The 22693-nt window shown below is 42.8% G+C and overlaps 1 protein-coding gene across 1 annotated transcript; it reads left to right on the top strand.

The window, feature by feature from the left end:
• The first annotated feature begins 2210 nt into the window (after window positions 1-2210).
• LOC122673452 (cytochrome P450 2U1) lies at window positions 2211-21803 on the top strand. The gene is made up of 5 exons (XM_043871245.1): window positions 2211-2844; window positions 14039-14674; window positions 16427-16588; window positions 18383-18550; window positions 19294-21803. The coding sequence occupies exons 1-5, from the start codon at window positions 2355-2357 to the stop codon at window positions 19467-19469; spliced, it is 1632 nt and encodes a 543-aa protein (XP_043727180.1). The 5' UTR covers window positions 2211-2354; the 3' UTR covers window positions 19470-21803.
• Window positions 21804-22693: the final 890 nt, after the last annotated feature.

Genomic DNA, 22693 nt, shown 5'->3' with positions numbered 1-22693 from the left:
CCAGTCTCACAATCTAATTTTGAAAAAGGCAGGTAAAGTTGCAAGAGGTGAAAAAGGAAGGCAATACCACTAACCTGTAGAGTCAGGGCCCAGAGATAATTATTACTATTACAGCTTGTACTCATTGAGACTGAACTAAAAGCTAGACATTGTGCTAATTACTTCATGTAATCCTTACACTTGATGTAGGCACATTGGTTAACCCAGTTTCCTGTAGGGCAAATGGGTGCTCAGAGAATGTGCACAGAAGTACCTATATACTATATGTGGAAATATGCATGAAGGAATATATATGAAGCAAATCATAGGAACTTAAAGGAAATGAAGGAATTAATTTTTAAATGGCTAGTAGAGTTGTGCAACTAAATAATATAATTAGCATTTCAACTTTTCCTTTCATTAGCATTTTGCAAACTCTTCTTAAGCCATAAGCTCTCTCTGTTCATGCTCACTGACTCTGGATGGGTATCCAGTGTAGCATTTACCTCCCAGGGAATTACAAACCAGCTGGACAATTGTAGTTTTACAAATAGAGTAATTTAACACCTCTCTTTTAAAGATTTAACGCCACTCTTGATAACAAAATAATAGTACTTAGATATTTTGGATATACTGTTACCAACAATTCTGGCTGAAATCCAGCAAGAAGGATTCCAGTGGGAAGGTGAGTGGTTTAAATGATCTTTGGGGATTCTACTTAAAAGTGTTTCCCTTAATACTCTCCTCTTCCTTTCCCTCTCTCCCCACCCCCAAAGATCTTTTGGTATTCCTTTCCTTTACTGCCACTGATTATTATATTATTCCTCTATTTAAAATAGGATGGATGATGCAGAAAGTATTCCTTTTTCTGACAAGAAAGGCCTGAATATCATTTGGGAAAATTCATCCTTAAGAAGCACTGGGTGAGCTATATGTTTCATGTTAAAATAATTTATCCATAGTATATATTATGAACAAGGTGCCTTTCTGAATTGGTTTGCAAGGGCTGCCATAACAAAGTACTCCAGACTTATTTCCTTAAAGTTCTGGAGGTTAGAAATCTAAGAATCAAGGTGTTGGTAGGGTTGATCTGAGTCCTTTCTCCCTGTCTTGTAGATGGCCATCTTCCTCCTGTGTTTTCCCATGGTCTTCCCTCTGTGTCTGTCGCTGTCCTAACCTCTTCTTCTTCCACCGGGTTAGGGTCCACTTACATGACCTCATCTTACTCTACCTTTTTAAAGGCCCTGTCTCCAAATACACTCACATTCTGAGGTACTCGGGGCTACGACTTCAATACATGAATTTCAGGTGAACACAATTCAGCCCGTAATACTTCCTATCTGCATCACAGAAATAAGAGACTTACTTAGGAAAACAACGTGAATGCAATTATGTCCTGTGTGATGTCAGAGAAAAGGGAGGAGCCATAATTACGGAAAATTAAAGACAGACTTCGAAAGCATTACACAATTCTTAATATGTCAACCTCAGCATTTCTGGTTCGGTGTCATAGCGAGAACGATACTGTCACAACTCCTCGCCCAATTTGCTGTTTATATTGTTAGCCACTTAAACCCTCCAAGCAAATTTCTGGATTAGGTCTCGTGCTTTACCTCGGCCACACGCTGAAAAGCACGCTGAGCTTTCACTTTCCGCACAAAAGAGATGTTACCACTGTCTACCGCAAGTTCTAAGCGCTTTACTCCATCACCCGCCCTCCCCCACCCTCTCACGACTTTTCCCCACCCGTCCTTTCAGAGCGTTGGTCACCTACGTCTACAAATTCTACACACTGCATTTCCATCATCCTGCTACTTCTGGGTGGAAGAAAGGGGTCATTTCTTTCTCCGAATCCCGATTTAGGTAAAGCAGCAATCCTGTCTTTTTGCTGCAGGAGACGGGGCGAGGACCTCTCTCCCAGCTCAGGGTCAAAGTGCTAATGTTCAGGCTGAGTCATATGAGCGGCCTATTGACCTGGCACGGTTTAAGCACGCAACTGACAATGGACACAGGAAGTCCGACAACCAATCAGAGCGTAAATACGTGCGAGCATCTTTTTTTCAGGGATAGGTCATTGCCAAGTCCGACCCAGCGGAGGGGCACGACCCGGCTTGAGCAACCAACTCTCAGACGGCGCGGCCAGCCTGGTCCGCAGACCCCAGCAGCGCGGCTGCGAGCGCGTCCCCGTTTCCGCTCGGGCGCCGCTGATTGGACGGACAGGCGGTGGGCGCAGCCAATCCGGAGTGGCATCCGCGTCTCCTCCCCGCCCCTGGGCTTCCCGGGGAGTTGGCCCTGAGGCCGGGCACCAGTGTCGGGGAACAGGCTCCTGGGGTCTGCGGCAAGAGCCCGGGGCTGCGGACACCGGCGCTCAGGCCATGGCCTCCCCTGGGCTTCCCCAGCCCCCCACCGAGGACGCGCCCTGGCCTCTGCGCCTCCTGCACGCGCCCCCGGGGCTGCTGCGGCTGGACCCCACGGGCGGCGCGCTGCTGCTGCTCGTCCTCGCCGCGCTGCTGGGCTGGAGCTGGCTGTGGCGGTTCCCGGAGCGGGGCATCCCCCCGGGGCCCGCGCCCTGGCCCGTGGTGGGCAACTTCGGCTTCGTGCTGCTGCCGCCTTTTCTCCGAAGGAAGAGCTGGCCGTATCGCCGGGCGAGAACCGGAGAAATGAATACCTCGGGCCAGGGGGTGCAGTGGCTCCTGACCGACCTGGGCCGTGTGTACGGCAACATCTTTAGCTTCTTCATCGGCCACTACCTGGTGGTGGTCCTCAACGACTTCCACAGCGTGCGGGAGGCGCTGGTGCAGCAGGCCGAGGTCTTCAGCGACCGCCCTCGGGTGCCGCTCACCTCCATCATGACCAAGGGGAAGGGTGAGCTGGGCCGCGCCTTGGGGGTCACGGGCCGTGTGAACGCACGGATGGGGCTGCAGGTGCGCGGAGGCTGTGGGTTCTGGGCCGCTGCTGCCGCGCACCTGGTCCGCCTCACACCCAGAGGTGGAGGGAGGCGCGCCTCCCACTCCCGGTGCGTTTGAGATCCCTTCCGTCCAGCTGTGATAGGCTCCATCCGCCCCAGGAGTATTCACTCCTTCCCAGAACAAGGCCTCACTCTTCAGGCTGTGTTCCCGACGAGAACCTTTGGCCTGGTTAAAAAGAGAGAGGGATATTTACACCGTTGGCCGTCTACCGTTGGCCGTCTGAGTGCAAGAATTTAATGTGGTTATTTTCCCATAAGATAGGAGCCAATTGACAAACCTAATACATAAGGTTCAGAGCCTCACTGATTCCTGCTTATGGAAGTCTAAGTTGGGCAGTTTTGAGGGTTGGTAAACACCTTATCTGCTGCTGTCGAATATCACAGTTGCCCTTTGTTTATCAGTGTTCCCTTTGTTGTATTGGCTGGCACGGGTCCCAGACTATTTTTCCATCTGTGCCAATCCTGTCCTTAACTCAGGTGTTAATTTCAATGTCTTTCCTGCAGGGAGGTTTGGTTTTGTATTTTTTTCCCCTCTCTTCTGCTGCAGGTAAGTTAGGCTCCCTTGTTAGAACTTGTTTAATTGCAAAAGAACTTTTCCTTCGCTGCAGTTATCAGTCCTGAGGCCTCAGAATTTTGTAACCTTGGGCTCAAAGGTGTGTCCTCACCACTAGACTGACATCTAGGAGGACAGAGTACTTCCTTGTCCTTCCAAGCACGCAGTAGCGTAGTAGTGTAGTGTGTGTGTGTGCTCAGTCGTGTCTGTAGCCCACCAGGCTCCTCTGTCCGTGGAGTTTTTCAGATAAGAACGCTGGAGTGGGTTGCCATTCCCTTCTCCAGGGAATCTCCTGACCCAGGGGTTGAACACCTTGTCTCTTGCATCTCCTGCATTGGCAGGCAGATACTTTAGCATTGTGCCACCTGAAAGTAGGAGTCAATAACTGTTAAGGAAGCTTCTTGGAATGTGGCATAAAGAGATTCAGGCTTCTTAGACCCTGATGAAGCCAGATTTTTGCATCAGGATTTTAAATGAATAGTAAAGATGACCTTAATATTTTAATGTTTAAAACATTAATTTTGATATTACTGAAAAATAAACTACACACATCATAGCCCATACCTCACCCTCCCCACGTCTTCACACAGCCTGCTGCTTCTACCTGGATTTCTCTTCTGATCTCATGGCCACCTGGAGAACTGCCTGCTTTTCTTCTCTCTCTCTTTTTTTTTTTTTTTTTTAGTGTGGTGAAGTACAGATAGCATAAAATTTACCATCTTAATCATTTTTAAGCATACAGTTCAGCGGCATTAAGTCATTAACATTGTTTGTGAAACCATCACTGCTATCTCCAGAGCTGTCTTCATCTTTCAAAACTGGAACTTTATACCCATTAAACAAACACTAAACACCCGCTAAACATTAAAGTCTCTAACCTCTGGCAACCACCATTCTATTTTCCATCCTAGGTAATTTATTTAAGTGGAATCATGCAGTATTTATCCTTTTGTGACTGATATATTTCACCTCATCTAATGTTTTAAGGTTCACCCGTTTTGTGGCATGTGTGAGAATTTTCTTCCTTTTTAAGAGTGACACCTGTTCCATTTAATGTTTGCGCTGCACTTTGTTTATCCATTTCTCCTTGATGGAATATTGGGTACTTCTGTCTTTAGACTATTGTGAAAATTGCTGCTTTGAACATGGTATATCTACAAATAACTGCTCAAAGTCCTGCTATCAGTTCTTTTGGGTGTAAATCCAGAAGTGGAATTGCTTGATCATAGGTAACTCTATGTTTAATTTTTGAGTAACTGCCATACCATTTTTCGTAGCAGCTGCACCATTTTCCATTCCTACCGGCAATAACCAGTTTCTCCACATCCTCACCAATACTTGTGCTCTGTTTTCTCATACCTGCTTAAATGTCTCCTCTCTGAGAATATGTTCTATGGCATATTTCTCTACCCTCCCAGGCAGAGGTGAGCTACTCTTTTCTCTGTGATACCACTGTTTTCATTTAAACTCTCATCCCCTTCCCTACCAGTCAGTCAATAAGTCTTGTCAGTTCCTACTGCAGCAGATATATCCATGTGCTGTATCCATTCACTTTTCCCCATCTCCATCTTATCCAAGCTACAATCAGTTCTCATCTCTTACTGCAGAAACCTCTTAACTAGCCTGCTTGCTTCTGCTCCGATCATTCATATATAAAGCAATCAAAGGGATCTCTTAAAAAACACGAATCAGAACAAATCATGTCACTCTGCCACTGAAACCAATTGCTTCTGACCCCGATCTTGACCTGTATGCCCTAAAGGATCTGGCGTCTGTTTGCCTTTTGGACTTCATCTTTTTCTACTCTCCCTTTGCTTGTTCATTTCAAGTACAGTGTCTGTTCTGGATACCCTAAGCTGATTCCTGGCAAGTTGGTGACTGCCTCAGGCTACTGGGTTTTGTTACTCTTGGACCTGGAATAGCTTTTTACTTGGCTGACTCTTTCTCATCTCTTAGGTCAAATGTCACCTTTCACTCCTGTTTTAGACATTGACCAATGTCATAACTTAATCTCATTCATATTTCCCTAAACTCATTCATTAAACCTTTTGAAAGCATTTAGCCTATTACCAACCGCACCTACCTCCAGAATGTGACCTCTGTGAGGGTAAAGATTTAGGTCATCTTCTTAACCACTGTACCCCCACTAATTGGCACACAGTAGGTAGTCAAGAAATGAATGAATGCATGCACCCAAGCACCTATTGTTGTACTTACCACATTGTATTGTCACTGTTGATGCTTGCCTGTCTTTTCCTCCTGATTTTTTAAAGGTAAGAATTAGATTTTCTTCGTTGAGGTCCTTCTTGGTGGATGTATAGTTTGGTCAATAATCCATAATAAGGCAGTTTTTTTTTAATTGGAAGATAATTGCTTTATAATACTGTGCTGGTTTCTGCCATACATCACCGTGATTCAGTCACAGGTATACATATGTCCTCTCCCTCTTAAACCTCCCTCCCATCTCCCCCCTCATCCCACCCCTCTAGATTGTCACAGAGCACTGGGTTGAGCTCCATATGTCACCAGCAAATTCCCACTGGCTATCTGTTTTACATATGGTAATGAATATGTTTCCATGCTACTCTCTCAATTCATCCCACCCTCTCGCTCCCACACTGTGTCCCCAAGTCTGTTCTCTATGTCTGTGTCCCCATTGCTGCCCTGCAAATAGGTTCATCAGTACCATCTTTCTAGATTCCAAATAGACAATATTTGTCATTCTCTTTCTGACTTACTTCACTCTGTACAATAGGCTCTGTCTCTTGGAGGAATTAATACTTTAAGTGAAGCACCAAATTATCCCGGACTCTCAAGACGTTCCTAAATAAGGAGGGATCTAATAACAAGCTGTGATTGACTAATACTTAAAAACTGCTTTATTATATATAATAAGGCAGTTATTGTTATATGTAATATAATAAGGCAGTTATTATACATAAATACATTGTAAGGCTGTTATTATTATACATAATAAGGTAGTTATATATAATAAGGTGGTTGTTATTACATATATAAGGCAGTTGTTATATATAACAAGGCAGTTTTTAAGTATCAGTTGGATCACAGCTTGTTATTAGATCCCTCCTTATTTAGGAAAGTCTTGGGTGCCCAGGATGATTTGCTTTAATCTAAAAGTGTTAATTCCCCCAAGACACAGTTAGGACTTCTCAGGTGATGCTGCTCTGGTGTTCTGGTGGACACATGTTGGGCAAATGTGCTGGAAGAAATTTCTGTTGCTAGTGAAGGTGATTGACAGGAGACGGTAAAGCAAGAACCATATGTAACAAGGGAAATGCTTATGGATTTTACTTGGAATAAACAGTAGGCCATCTGCATAGGGATATGTAGACAGTCAAGGAATCTTTTAATGGAATTGTTTCAAGGGCGAAGAATAAAATGGGAGAAGGTGAATTTTTCTCAAGATGCCCATCAAGGGACAAAGGAGCAGATGAGTTCTGGGTTGACTTCATAGATCTAGAAGTGGATGGCATGGTCAGCTTGCAGGAGATCGGCCACAGGAGTGAAAGGCTGAGAGACTCAGCTCAGCAAGACTTGAGGAGTGCCCAGGCAATCCTCTCTCCCTTTGGTGCTCAATCCCTTCAGTGTTTTTTCCAACGCAACATTATACAATGTGAAATTGTCCAGAAGGAGGATGTGCAGGCCATAAGAGAAGGTGATAGTAGGAACTGGAGACCAATAGTGTTATTAAATGTTTCTTACAAGATGTTTTTTAAAGAATTTTGCTACTAAAGTTGGTGAGACTAGCAGAGAAGGAATGTTTCATGAACAGTGATGTGCTGGAAATTGTTCACTTAACACATTGTCAACGAATTCTAGCATGTAGGGAAGTTATTTATTTGAGTTTTTCAAATGATTGTGCTTAGACAAGTTGATGTTCTTTTTAAGCATAAAAACTAGTCAGCTAGATTGGCCGTAAAGATGTTCTACGTTAGCTATGCCCATCAAACCTACTGATCCATCTGATTCTGTTCCTGAGCAGGAATAGTTAATAAAGCTACAAAGTCAGGTTAAGAGGTACAAACTACTAGGTAGGAAATAAATAAGCTACAAGGGTATATTGTACATCACAAGGAATATAGCCAATGTTTATAATAATGTTAAATAGAGTATAATTTAAAAATACCGAATCATCTTGTATACCTGAGACTAGTTTTGTATACCTGAAATTAATATAATATTGTAGGTCAACTCTATTTCAAATTTAAAAAAGTTTATTAAGTCAGAGCCAAGGCTACCCAAGAAGTACTTTACTTACCAGAATGGCATAGTTTGAAAACCTCAAGGCAAAACTAATAAATGTAAATTATTCCAAAGTGGTATCACCATGGAATACCTGACTGAAACATTTGAGTCCTTCTCCAGCATTTTTCAAGTTATAACTAGAGAATAGAGGGTTTTAGAAGGTCTTTTCCCTCTAGCGGTGAAAATGGGAGAAGGGGCATCTCAGGGTAGCTCCTGATTCTTGGAGGAGCTGGTTCACAGTAAGAAAGAAGAAAGTCAGGCAGGCAGAAAGAAGTGAAAGTGGGTGTGGAGAGAAGGAGTTCTGTGACATTTAGTCCTCTCTGAGGTGGTGATACCCACCTCTTTTTACTTTTTGATTCCATCCACAGCCTACTTGGCCTTTTTGCCAAACTAACTTGAGGGTATGTTTTGTCATTTCCAAACCAGAGTCCTCAGTTGCTTTGGAGTAATTTTTATTTTTCAGTGTTTTTTATCCCCCTTGAGATGAAGTCTTTGTAGACAACCATTGTATACGTAATGGAAATGTCAAAAAAAAAAAAAAAGAATGGAGGCGTCAGCAATTGGAAGATGTGCCTGAACCTCTTCCACTCTCAGGCTCTAAGCCATTCTGGCTTCCCGACCAGGGTATTTCACAGGGTTTGAAACCCTGATGCCATTAATTCTGTCCATGCCTCTCATCCCTGGCATTCTCAGACACTGTCTCCTTGATCACCTCTTACGTCTTGCACTTCATAACTGTCAAAGTGTTAGTCGCTCAGTCATGTCTGACTTTTGCAACCCTGTGGACTGTAGCCCCCCAGGCTCCTCTATCCCTGGAATTCTCCAGGTAAGAATACTGGAGTGGGTTGCCATTTCCTACTCCAGGGGATCTTACTAACCCAGGGATCAAACCCGGGTCTCCTGCATTTGAGGCAGATTCTTTACCATCTGAGCTACGGGGGAAGTCCTCATACCTGTTAAGTTGTTGTCAATACCCAGTGCCCAAGTACCAGCCTCTCTTGAGAGGGTTCCCTCCTTTTCCCTGCCTTATCTAAACCTGAATTTTTCCCTAAAGATAATCCAGCCCCTCTTTAACTTTCCCCAAGTTCTTTATTTTTCTAAAATGTGCCTTCATATACATCCTTATTTACAAATGAAGTATCACTCAGATGTCCTGAGAAGTGCTGCTTTCACTCAGCTGACGGGGTGCTCTTTCCTCTGTCTACATTAAGACCTCAATAGCTTCCGACATACAACATTTAATACAATGTATCCCAACAGTGGAACATTCAGTATAGTCCAAAATATAGCGTCCAATCCTGTACAGTCCAACAATGCAACATTCAATACCATACATACAAATTATGCAACTTTAGTGCGACCCACCATACAACATTCAATATGCTATGCAACTTCAGTAGAGTCCCGTGTAAAACAGTATATTAGAGTTGTTGATTTATCCAGTTCCTCGAAAAACTGAAAGCATCTTGAGAACAGCGACTGTGTCTTTTAAATCCATATGCCCTTAATAGCTGGCACATAGGGGACTCTAAATAAATATTGGAAAAACTAACAGAGGGCATTTTGCTAGATAAAATGTTTCTAAAATCCAAATGTATGGATTTAAACATGAGTTTAAAGGTGAGAGTTTGAAAGATGATGAGTAGGTGACACAGACTGAGGACCTAACAAAAGAATACAATCCCTTGAGAAATAGGACAGACCGGAGATGTCATGTGTGACATCTTAAATTAGATGGTAGTTAAAATTAGGATAAAATCCTGAAGTTAGAGTCAGAGACTGTATGTTTCCAAGAAAAGAGAAGGGAGCCCAATAACACAGCCTCTGAATGCTGACAGCAGCAAAAGGTTAGGGCATGGTTAAAGACAGGAAGTGTGACTAAGCTGTGGTTCCCTAGAAAATAGTTTATAGGGCTTTAGTAAACAAAGAGAGTCTAGTTTCAGGAATAGTTAATGTATTTTTATTCCTTTTTTGTCTTGAAAATCACACACTACACCAGAGGGACTTTTCACAGAAGCACTTACTCCATCCATGATGAAATGTACCACAACATCTGAAGACAAAAAGCAGAGACAGGATTGGCAAATGACTTCAAAGAGTGGTGGGTGACCACCCTGAAGTTTCTACAGAGGGAGGTACTAGTGGAGTGTGATACAGTTCTTCCTAAGGAATCTCAGAAAGGCTCGGGAATCGGAAGTACCAGTGATCACAGGAGATAGGGATGAGCCAGAGAGCTGAAAACAGCAACTGCTTGAAGTGCATATAAACTATAGTTAGACCAGTTCCTTATCACCACCACCTTCCCTGCAGAAAATAGAAAATAGATGCTTTTGAAGAACTTTGGATTTTAGTGACCTCTTGGTCAGCCAGTGATTTGAAGTAGGGAGGGGAACGAGGGCAGAGAGGTATGACCTTGTACCATGCAAGATGAAAATCTGCCACAATGAGGAGCCTGTGCGCTGCAACTAGAGAGTCGCCCCCACTTGCCGCAACTAGAGACAGCCGGGGTGCAGAAACGAAGACCTAGCACACCCCAAAACTACAGAAATAAAGAGTAAGGAAGGCGTTACATGATGATAAGAGGAACCCTTTTTTTAACCAGGAAGATAAAATATTTCTAAATTTGAATGTAGCTGACAGTGTTGTCTGGCATGTATTAATATATGTACCTGATATATGTACAACATAGATACATAAATTTTTTGTGCATTTTAATTATATATTTTAATTCTTAAAATATTTTTATATACATATATATAGATACATAGATAGACACATAACAAAAACTTACATAATTGTAAGAAGAAATTGACAAGTACTGTTAGAGCAAAATATTTTAACGTTAAGTATTTGAATAGTTGAGAGATCAGGCAGATAAAAATTTGGTAAGGATAAAGAAGATTTGATTCTAACAGTTATCTAGCATTCTTTGTTGGAAAGGACCATACAGGGGCATGCTTAGTGTATTTATCACCTGTAGTGGGTCATTTCTTAGTGCTCTCGTCCTTCATATGAAAGAAAGATTTAATAAGGTCATGTAACAATATGCAAAAATCACTATCTTTTCAGTTTCTTCTTTAGTTTCAAAATGACAATTTTAAAATGCTGAATTTCAGTTGTATTGGATACATGTATATGTATGGCTGAGTCCCTTTGGCTGTTCACCAGAGATTATCACAACATTGTTAATTGGCTATACTCCAATATAAAATTAAAAGTTTTTTAAAAATTTCAAAAAAAAGAGGACCTTATTGCTTATATAAAAATTCTTCCCTACTTTATTTGGAGATTTATTAAAATTGATCACATACTAGTCTATAAAAAGCTAGCCTCATCGATGTAAAAAATCAGCATAAGCCAGTTAACCTAGGTGGCAAAAGAGAATTATAATAGAACAAAAAGTTTATACTTCAAATGCACTGCAGACAATGCTTGTGGACTGCAGCTAAAGCAGACCTCAAAGGCAACTGTAGAATCTTGAAAAGTGAACGTGTTAGTCTCTCAATAGTGTCAGACTCTGCAACTCCGTGGACTGTAGCCCAAGGCTCCTCTGTCCATGGATTCTCCAGGCGAGAATACTGGAGTGGGTAGCCATTCCCCTCTCCAGGGGATCTTCCCAGCCCAGGGCTGTCTCCTGCATTGGCGTGCAGATTGTTTACACTGACCCACCAGGGAAGCCCTTGTGGAGCCTTCACTATCCTTTATCAGGATGAAGGTCTGAAAATTAGTGGGCTTCCCTGGTGGCTCAGTGATAAAGAAGCTGCATGCCAATACAGGAAACGTGGGTTTGATCACTGGGTCGGGAAGATCCCCTGGAGAAGGAAATGGCAATACACTCCAGTATTCTTGCCTGGGAAATCCCATGGACAGAGGAGCCTGGTGGGCTACAGTCCATGGGGTCCCAAAGAGTTGGACACGACTTAGTGACTAAACAACAGCAACAAAATACAGTAAAGCAGCCTAGAAAGGCTGGAAATGGAGCTGCCTGTATATGGCAAATGCATGACAGAGGCCGTGTTGTAGGTCAGTCGGGAAAAGGAGGAGCTGTTCCACAAATGGTGCTTGATTATCAAAATAGGGGGTAAAGTGGATTCCCTCTTCACAACAAGTAGGAATACCTAACATAAGTATAAACTCCAGGTAGGCTATAGAGACTTAAATGTGCAAAAGCAAAATGTTAGAATTTTACAAGAAAATAGTTGTATTTATGAACCTGTGGTAGGAAGAGATTTTTAAAATAAGATACACGGCACAAACCACTAAGAAAAGGTTGGTAAATGCAACTACCCTCATATTTAAAACTTGTTTATCAAGTAATAGCATGAAAACATGAAAAAAGCAATTCACGTGATAGAAGGCAATATCTGCTTTGCATGTAGAATATGTAAGAAAAAGAAAATTGCACAGTTTGTAAGTACAAGTCACAGAATAGGAAACTTGGGCAATAGCCATATGAGAAGCTGTTCCAACTCACTGTAACAATCAGGGACATGCAAATAAAAATCAGATGAGATGCATTTCAGCCCTCTGATTGGCAAAAATAAAATGTTGATAATTGCCAAGTGATGGCAACTATATGACAAGCGATCATTAATATACTTCTGGTAGGCACACTTTTGGGGTCTTCCCCGCTTTGGAGAGGAGTTTGGCCATATCTAGTCACATTGAAGGTGAATGTATTTTATGACACATCAGTGTACTCTTAGCAATGTTTTCAAAATTCTGATGGAGGGGGAAAGGTACAATTAATACATTTGTTAAAAGTCTTTAGAAATTTCTCTCTGATGTAGCCTTTCCCAGGAAACTACTAGAGAATGGGCTTCAACAAAATACGGGAGTGAAAGAAGAAAAAGACATAGATTCCAGGGAAATGGGTTCAACACAGGAGGGTCCAAAAAAATTTCTATGCTGCACTACAACGCTTCAGTTGTGTTTAATTCTTTGCAACCCCAGGGACTGTAGCCCACCAGGTTCCTCTGTCCATGAGATTCTGCAGGCAAGAAAACTGGAATGGGATGGGTTGCCATGCCCTCCTTCAGGGGATCTTCCCGATCCAGGGCTCAAACCCATGTCTCATTATGTCTCCTGCTTTGGCAGGCAGGTTCTTTACCACTAGCACCACCTGGGAAGCCCCTAAAAAAATTCTAGATGATGACAAATGGAAGTCATAAAACACCTAAACAAAAGACCTTGAAAGAATATCATATTTGAGCAGATGTGTGGAAGATTCCAGGAAGGAAAATGAACCTGATAAATCATTCAAAACGTTTGACCATATGGCTGTTTTTTTTAATTGAGAATAATTTTACATAGACAGTCTTAACCACTGAGAGAGGTCTTTCTTTCATTCTCAGCTGTATTCACAGCATCCCAATGTCTGGTACATAGTAGTCATTCAGAAATATTTGTTAAGCATGTCCTTGAAGTTAGCAGGAATGAAGTAGATGAAAAATGGGAAGGAAGGAGGAGAGCTGGCTGAAACAATAAAGCACACCATGGAAAAGAGGAGGATGAAGTAAGTGACAGGAAGCAAGGAATGTTTGAGAACAATTTGATACAACATCTGAGAGCAATTCTGTTGGGTTTGATGGTGAAAGATGTAAAACATAAGTGAGAATCAAATAAGATGTAGTTGTGAATGTCCTAGAGTTCAGATGTTTTTAAATTAGGGCTGTTTGCAACAATAGACATTTTAGATTACTTGCCAGTTCTTTGATCCAAGCTTTGATGAGCACTGTTCTAATTCAGTTGGGTCATTGATTTATTCAGCTAATACTTAACAAGCTCCTCCTCTGTATGTAGCACTATGCCAGAAGTTTGGCTTTTAATGATGAGCAAACTCAGATATTGTCCCTGCCCTCATGTGCACTCTTATGTGCTGCTTCTTCTGTTCAGAATGTTTAGAATATGGGTGTACCTAGCTTGAGATATTTTCTAAGTCTGGGTTCACTTTAAGAAAATAAGATTTTGAAATTTATGTAACTCTAGAAATCGAAACTTGTTTTTTCTCTTATTTCACCAGTTGTAAGAATAAGCTTTTTAGCAAAGTTTTCTAATGAAATTAGATATGATTTTTGTCATTAGAAACATACACTATCTGGATAACTAAATTTTGCCAGTCGTTCTTCTTGACTGGTGGTCCTTATCTGTACGTATATGAGCTTTGCACAAGTGACTGGAGAAATACAAGTCCACTTCATGGTTGGCCCTCTTCAGTATTAATTGTCAAGCTTTTCTGTCTCTCACCTTCTTTCCTTGGTTTTCTTTTGCAGGGATTGTATTTGCACATTATGGTCCAGTCTGGAGACAACAGAGGAAGTTCTCTCATTCAACTCTTCGTCATTTTGGCTTGGGAAAGCTGAGCTTGGAGCCCAAGATCATTGAGGAGTTCAGATATGTGAAAGAGGAAATTCAGAAGCATGGAGAAGCCCCCTTCAATCCTTTCCCCATCGTCAACAACGCTGTCTCTAACATCATTTGCTCTTTGTGCTTTGGTCAGCGCTTTGATTACACCAACAGTGAATTTAAGAAAATGCTTAATTTTATGTCACGAGCATTAGAAATTTGTCTGAACACCCAGCTCCTCCTGGTCAACATATGCTCCTGGCTTTATTACCTTCCTTTTGGACCATTTAAGGAATTAAGACAGATTGAAAAGGATTTAACCATTTTCCTTAAAAAAATCATCAAAGACCATCGAGAGTCTTTGGATGTAGAGAACCCTCAGGACTTCATAGACATGTATCTTCTCCATGTGGAGGAGGAGAAGAAAAATAATAGCAATAGTGGTTTTGATGAAGATTACTTATTTTATATCATTGGCGATCTCTTCATTGCTGGCACTGATACCACAACTAACTCTTTGCTTTGGTGCCTCCTGTATATGTCACTGCACCCCAACATTCAAGGTAATAAACAGATGTTTCCTTTATTCATGGCAAAACCAGGATATTTAAATCAGGATCAACAACCTTGGTGATCCTGTGGCTCCTATCAATAAGCAACGTCTTCAGGCTGGAAAACAAAATGGAAATGCTTGCATCTCATAGGGAATTGGTAAGGTGTTAACAATGAAACTCCAAGATTCTAGACAGTGGCTCTACGGTCACAGCTTGCATGCATCTGCTTTAAATCTGATTCTGTGTGAAATCTAGGATGAAGAAAGAACTTTAGAGAAGATTCTTTTAGAGTTGAAGAGTATCATAATCATCTGAACCCATCCATCTTTTTTGAAAATGAGACCAGAGGCCCAGAGTTCTGTGATTTTCACATGGTCACAGAGCTAGTTCCACCACATCAATACTAGTAGGTAGTGAATATCAGTGGAAGTTCACAGTGGAAGGACGGGGAAGAAGTGTATTCATTTTCCATTGCTCCTACAACAAATAACCACACACTTAGTGACTTAACACAAATTTGTTATATTAGAGTTCTGTACATTAGAAGTCTGACACTGTCTCAGTGAGCTAAAATCAAAACATTGGCAGGGCTGCGTGCCTTGCTGGACACTCTGGAGGAGAATCCATCTCCTTGCCATTTCTAGCTTCCTTGGCTGGGCCCCCTTGCTCCCATCTTTGAAGCCAGCAATCTTGTATCCCTCTGGCCATTTTTTGTAGTCACATCTCCCTCTGACTCTAAACTCAACTGGGAAAAGTTCTCCAGTTTTAAAACCCATGTAATTAGACTGGGCACGCCAAGAAAATCCACCATCATCTCCCCAGCTCAAGGTCCTTCATTTAATCAAGGTCCCTTTACCATATAAGATAGCATATTCACAGGTTCTAAGGGATTATAGACATCTTGAGGGACCGTTTTCTGCCTACTATAGATGGGATTTTGCCTACCTACATTCATTAACTATTGATGAGTAGCAAATTATCCCAAAATTTAGCATCTTAAAAGAACCACCATTATGTCACATAGTTTCTGAGGATCAGGAGTTTGGAGCAGCTGAGCCTGGGTGTTCTGCATAGAATTTCTTACAAAATTATCATCAAGTTGTTGGCTGGGGTGACAAATACCTGTAGACTTGACTAGGACTGAAGGATCCTCTAGCAAGATTGTTCATCCACATGACAGCTGGTGGGCCTTACCCTTCAGACCTTGACTTGGCTGCCAGCTTCTCCCAGAGTGAATGACCCGAGAGTGAGTGGTCCAGACAAAAGCCATAGTGGTCAACTCTAACCCCAGCTCAGAATGGTCATACCATTACTTCTCCCTATTCTGTTGGTCACAGAGACCAGTTTGGTATCAAGTGGCAGGGGACGGCACAAAGATGTGACCACTAAGAGGTGGGGTCACTGGGGGTCATGTTGAGCTGTCACACGTTGTCACAGGTTTAGCTTAGAGAACTGGCTTAGAGAGCCAATTCAAAGTTGATATGAGAGAGTGATTCAGGCGGGTCCTGAATCCAATGCACCTTCCCCTGGGCCCCTCTATCTGCTCTGCCGTGCTCCGTTAAGAGACCCAGGCTGGTACGGTGTCCCTGGGACCAGCTGCCTCTACTGGGATATCTGACCGGTGCTTCGCTTCACGGAGGCTAGGTCAGGTTCTCCTGCCCACTTCCCAGCTGTGTGGGTGTGGTGATGGGAAGTGTGCATGGGAGGGCAGTCTCTCTTGGCTTATCCTTTGGATTCTGCTTTCCTCTTGTTTTTGTACAGAAAAGGTTCATGAAGAAATTGCAAGGGTCATTGGTGCTGAGCGCGCCCCCTCCCTCACTGACAAGGCGCGGATGCCCTACACAGAAGCCACCATCATGGAGGTGCAGAGGCTGAGCACCGTAGTACCGCTCTCCATCCCTCACATGACCTCAGAGAAAACAGGCGAGTCCAGGGCCCTTGAGGGGAACCCAGCCCCCTCTCCCAGAGGACCTGAGGTGCGGGTGCGGCGGGGGTTTGGCACTGTCGTGGGTGATCAGATGTCCAGGGGATGCTTCAGCCCCACTGTCCCTGTTTGCTGTCCTGGCCGGCGTTCCAGCACTGCCTCCTGGTAAACAGCTCTCCAGCCTTCAAAGCATGCTCAGGTACACTGGTCAGGCAAATTGTGCTGCCACTTAATGTGGCCGTATTGGCAGATACAATAATTAACAAAGGTCCCTCTCGGTCCTCCTGTTCTTGGCGGTCCAAAGAGCTAGCCTAAATTTGGAATTAAGGAGTTCTGCTGGGAGTTACCCTGCATCGTTTTTTAACAGTTCTGCAACTGAAGCACAAATGGTGAAGGATTAGAAGAGCCCATCTGATTCTGAGGGCACACGTTTCAGCCTCTCACCTGTAGTCACATACACGCGCTCAGACTCTGTAAAGGTCCTTCATAGCCAGGGGTTGTCCTCTGGAGACAGCCTGTGATGAAATGGGCTTACATCTACCTAGAAGACAATTGCAGGAGGCAATCACTTATAAATGACATTGGATCACTCAACAGTTTCCTTGGTGGAAATTAGATACGAAGTGTGTGTGGCATCTTTGGGGCATTGCTTAAAGCACATATGATCTTGTCAGCCGGTAAGAGCCAGTGCTGATGTCCTACATATCCCTTTAGTTTTCCTTCATTGCATTGTTGTGTGGACATAAAAGACTCTGTGAGCTGTAAAATTACATATAAGAATTGTTGTTGTCTGAAGTGAAGCGAAAGTCGCTCAGTCATGTCTGACTCTTTGCGACCCCATGGACTGTAGCCTGCCAGGCTCCTCCTGTCCATGGAATTCTCCAGACAAGAATGGAGTTGGTAACTATTCCCTTCTCCAGGGGATATTCCCGACCCAGGGATCAAACACAGGTCTCCTGCATTGCAGGTGGATTCTTTACCATCTGAGTTTAGTTGCTAAGTTATGTCCGACTCTTGGTGACCCCATGGAGTGTGGCTGCCAGGCTCCTCTGTCCATGGGATTCTCCAGTCAAGAATACAGGACTGGGTTGCCATGCCCTCCTCCAGGGGATCTTCCCAACCCAGGGATCAAACCTTTGTCTCCTGCATTGGCAGGTGGGTTCTTTACCACTGAGCCACCAGGGAGGAATTTATAATTTATTTGAAATGCCACATGATTTCTATTTTAATGTTTCTCTGAATTATAATTTTTAATGGTTTGATTGAATTAATTCAACATGCATCAGAGCAGCTCCTGTGCTGTCTTAGGCTGGGTCCAGGGACCATGTGGAGATAATGACAGTTAATAAGGTCTTTTCCCCTGCCCTCAAAGTACCTGAAAGTTTACTCTCAGAAGTTTGCTGCTGTTGCTGCTGCTAAGTCACTTCAGTCGTGTCCGACTCTGTGTGACCCCATAGACACCAGTCCACCAGGCTCCCACGTCCCTGGGATTCTCCAGGCAAGAACACTGGAGTGGGTTGCCATTTCCCTCTCCAATGCATGAAAGTGAAAAGTGAAAGTGAAGTCGCTCAGTCATGTCCGACTCTTAGCGACCCCATCGACTGCAGTCTACCAGGCTCCTCCGTCCATGGGATTTTCCAGGCAAGAGGACTGGAGTGGGTTGCCATTGCCGTCTCCGTTCAGAAGGTTAAGAACCTAGATATGTAACTAGCTCTTTTTTTCAAACAGTGATGTTTACCGGGAGCTATTAGTAAAAGCATGTTGAATGATTCTGTGGTTTTGTTCTGTTTTAGTGCTCCAAGGGTATACCATTCCTAAAGGCACGATAATATTACCCAACCTATGGTCAGTACACAGAGACCCAGCCATCTGGGAGAAACCAAATGATTTCTACCCTGATCGATTTCTGGATGATCAAGGACAACTTCTTAAAAAGGAAACGTTTATTCCTTTTGGCATAGGTCAGTTAAACTTTTATTTTCTTAATGGTATAATTAAGAAAGAAGTAGAACCAGAAGAATCTTTCATTATTTCATGATATTGTTTTAAAAATGTGTCTTTCTTGACAAGCCAATATATGAGAGAAATAATTTAGATAATGCATCTCCACTATGTTCAGTTCGTATTTTAAAAAATGAAAGCAGTTGATTTTAAATTGTTAAATGTGACTAGACATCTTCCTTTTTGAGTTGTCCAGGTGATTGTTTAAGTCCCAGAGACCTATTAGAGCTAAGGGCAGCTTTCGACCTGCCTGAATGGTGGGTGAGAGGGTGGGATCTCTGATCTCAGCAGTTTACTCTTTTAGGTTCCTAGATGAGGGCAAGGAGGCTTCTTTCTATAGAAAAGGAATGCTCCAGAGATTCTCATGTGATGTCTCTTCTCTTCAATCTTCCAGGTAAGAGCAGGGAAAGAGATAAGTAGGTATGGAGGAGACGAGCTAGCCTGCCTTGTTCGCTCCGTCTCCAGTTTCCATCCAGGATGAGCATAGATTTTTGTGAGTAGGAGTTAGCTAAAATGTGAACTTGGTAAAAATTCTGATCCACATAGACTCTGGGAAGCCCTGGGTTATGTGTGGCAATTTTATTTCAAACCTCTCTGTGTCTGCCTTTAAAACACTCAATTTAGAGTTTTCGTATAAATGTATCCCTTTTGAGGTAGGAAAAGGGGTGGTCTTGTAATCCCTTTTTTCTGGTCTCATTTTTAGGGAAGCGGGTGTGTATGGGAGAGCAGCTGGCAAAGATGGAGCTGTTCCTGATGTTCGTGAGCCTAATGCAGAGTTTCACGTTTGTTTTGCCTAAGGACTCAAAGCCAATCCTGACTGGGAAATATGGTCTAACTTTAGCCCCACATCCATTTAATATAATCATTTCAAAGAGATAACCTCTCCATGAAGAGATGGTGCAGAGAATGTAAATACACATCCTTCTAAACAGATTCTTCTGTAATTGACAGTGGATCTGGCAACTCTGAAGATCTAGGTTGGGCTCAGACTAGAGAGAGATTGGAAAGAGGGGCTTGTGGGACTTTTCCTTTTGGGGGGCGCATTCCTCTGCAGGAAACTTCAGCCATTTCAATAATGCATGTGACTTGGGGGATGGCGACCAAAGTAGTGGATGGGGAAGCAGAGGATACGGATTTTTATGCCCAGCGGGCTCCATCAGTGGGCATTTCATCTCATCTCTCAGTGCCTCAGTCTTTCCACACGGAAGGTGGAGGTAACGAAACCTGCCTTATATCTTGGCACGCATGTGTGCATGCTAAGTCACTCCAGTTGTCTCCGACTCTGTGATCCTATGGACTGTAGCCCACCAGGCCCCTGTGTCCATGAGATTCTCCAGACAAGAATACTGGAATGGGTTGCCATTCCCGTCTCCAGGGGATCTTCCAGACCCATGGATTGAACCTGGGTCTCCTTCAGCTCCTGCATTGCAGGCAGATTCTTTACCACTGAGCTACTGCAGACACTCATCTCGGCTTGAATGATGGTCAAATGCCCCATATCTTTTCTGACATCACTAAGATGTCTGGAGAACAAATTCGGGAGAAGGAAGACCTACCTGTTTAAGACCCATGGCAACATGAAAGTGGTGTTCAGACTTTTAATACTTCATCAGAGAAGGATGTGGGCTTGAGTGACAATGAATTAGAACTTATCTTGGAACAGAGCTTATGTCAGTTTTAGGGGACTTGTTATCGTTACCCTTTTATGATTTTAGTTTTTACTTTTTGTAGACATAGGATGAAGAGAACCCTTGTTCAGTATGTTGAGGAATGGATATGGTCTGAATGTATATGTCTGCCTTCTATTTCAACTACATGAAGAGTGAGCCTAGATGAAAAAGTGGCTTCATGGCAGGATTCCTTTCTGCTGTGTTTACCCACCAGGATGTAGCTCTAGCTTTTGACTTGAGCCCTGAATAGTGAGCTCAGGAATTTTGATACTGGGATTTATAAGGGAAGGATTCAAGCTGTACTGAATGTTCCTTTCCTGTTCTTCCTTCCTGCCACTAGACCTAACATATCTCATCCTTGAAGACTCGCAAAGACAGGAAGGCATTCTTTTGCTTATTAAGATAACTAAATTGTTTCTTAATAAATAAGCTCTTTCTGAAAGAGCAGTTCTCGAAAAAGGTAATGACCTCTTTCAGGAGGTGTTTGGAAATATGGGGTTGTGTTTTCAGTTATCACAATCATGGGGGTGCTACTGGCCTTTTTTGCTGCCACGAAGCCAGGATGATAAATGTCTGAGCAGTCCTTGACAATGAAGAGCAGACCTGTCCACGGAGAACATGCTCCGAAAGTGGAAAGGACTTTCCTTTATTCTCCCATTATACTCTGTATATAGAAGGAATTGTGATACAATATAAGCAGCTGTACTTTCTGAACCTTCCTCATTCTGGCACCATACTTTATGCTTCAGTTGAATACTTATGTAATTCTTACAGACTGTCCAGTAACAGGATGATATTTTGTAGCTGATGAAGGTCAAGCTTAGAAAAGTTAAGGACTTCCTGCTGTTATTAATAAGAAGTACCACTGTTTGTTTCAAACCTACCAGTCTGTAACAGGAGAGTTCTTCCTGTACCACTTCTTAGTACTGCCTTGACTAGATCCATTGCAGCCTATCTCTCTGCATTTTCAACATGGATAAATGAAATACATGCCAATCTTTAGGTGCCTTGAGCATCTTTTGTTAATTAAAAAAGAAAAACTAATGAATGAAATGCCTAGGCACTTAGTGTGAATGGAGAGTTTGTTGTGCGGATCTTGGATGGATTGTGTGGATTGCCCTGCGTTGTGAGCAGGGCAGTTTGTTCCTCATTTGGAATTGCATATGCTTTGGAATTGTACTATTAACTTTGCAATAGCAAATGTATTACTCCTCGATTTATAAATACATTTTCAGTATTCCCTAAACAGTTTGCAGCTAATTTGAGAAAAAACTATTCTGTGAGAAATCAGATGTTTATTAAACTTTAAAACATAATGCCTTAAACTGTAGCACTTGAAAAACATCTGTTTATGGCAAATCACTGCAAAGACTGTTAGTGCTTTCCAATGTGTTGATGTTCTACGATTTTGTACTTTATGATTTACTTGAAGTGTAAAAAGAATAGTACTTTGTTTTATAAGTCTGCCTGATACCTACTTTTAGCCCTCATCATGAACATAATTTTTGATGTTTTTATTAAACTTTTAACTGAAACTGTGTCACTTCTGGGTTTTTGGGGGTTTATTTCAGTTGCTAAGCAAAATTCTCTTTTACCAGATGTCAAGTTAGGAAGTGCAAGAGGGACAGACCTCCAGAAAGAGAGAGATGGCCACATATAAGCATGATCTCTAGGCAGAAGGATACTTCTTTTAAAATATGCTCTCTTTTACACCGTTGCTCTCAGGGCTGTCTTAAAGCCCATGTTTCTTACTTCCCACATCAAAATCCAGCATGATTTGAAGGATGGACGAATCTGTACAAGCCCCTGGTGGCAAAGTATCAAGTGCTTGTCTCGATTACACTTCTTAGCTCAGGAAGACGAGTTTTTAAAATATCCCACCCTATGGATTTTTCCTCTAGATGAGCCCACTGCCAACCTTTTTCCATGGCCAAGTCTTCCTCCTATAGGTTACAGCTCAGAGGTCACCTCCTCAGGCTCAGCTTCCACTAAAGTCCAATCTAAAGTGGCCTTTCCCGAGAACTCTGCTATAGACTGAATGTTTGTGTCCCTCGCCAAGAATTCATTAGTTGAAATCTGATCCCCAGTGTGATGATATTTGGAGGTAGAATCTTTGGCAGGTGATTATGTCATGAGAGTGGAGCCCTCATGAATGATTAGGGTCCTTATAAGAGCCTGAGAACTGCCTGACCCCTTCTGTTAAATCAGAACAGAGTGCAAAGACAGCCATCCATGAACCAGGAAGCAGGCGCTCACCCGACACTGAATCTGCAGATGCCTTGAGTTTGGACTTCTAGCCTCCAGGAAGGGCTTCCCTGGTGGCTCAGTGGTAAGGAATCTGCCTATCAATGTAGGAGACGCAGGTTTGATCCCTGGGTCAGAAAGATCCCCTAGAGAAGGAAATGGCAACCTACTTCAGCATTCTTGCCTGGG

The sequence above is a fragment of the Cervus elaphus genome, chromosome 17 (assembly GCF_910594005.1).
Source record: "Cervus elaphus chromosome 17, mCerEla1.1, whole genome shotgun sequence".
NCBI classification, from domain to species: Eukaryota; Metazoa; Chordata; class Mammalia; order Artiodactyla; family Cervidae; genus Cervus; species Cervus elaphus.
Note: the sequence above shows the minus strand (reverse complement) of the source record. Positions and strands in the feature narration are given on the sequence as shown.

What these genes read in the sequence shown, in the direction of transcription:
- LOC122673452 (XM_043871245.1), top strand. Translation starts at nt 2,355, where the DNA reads ATGGCCTCCCCTGGGCTTCCCCAGCCCCCCACCGAGGACGCGCCCTGG. An exon ending in CATCATGACCAAGGGGAAGG is followed by an intron (nt 2,845 to 14,038) that starts GTGAGCTGGGCC and finishes TTTCTTTTGCAG; the next exon opens with GGATTGTATTTGCACATTAT. An exon ending in GTTTATTCCTTTTGGCATAG is followed by an intron (nt 18,551 to 19,293) that starts GTCAGTTAAACT and finishes TCTCATTTTTAG; the next exon opens with GGAAGCGGGTGTGTATGGGA.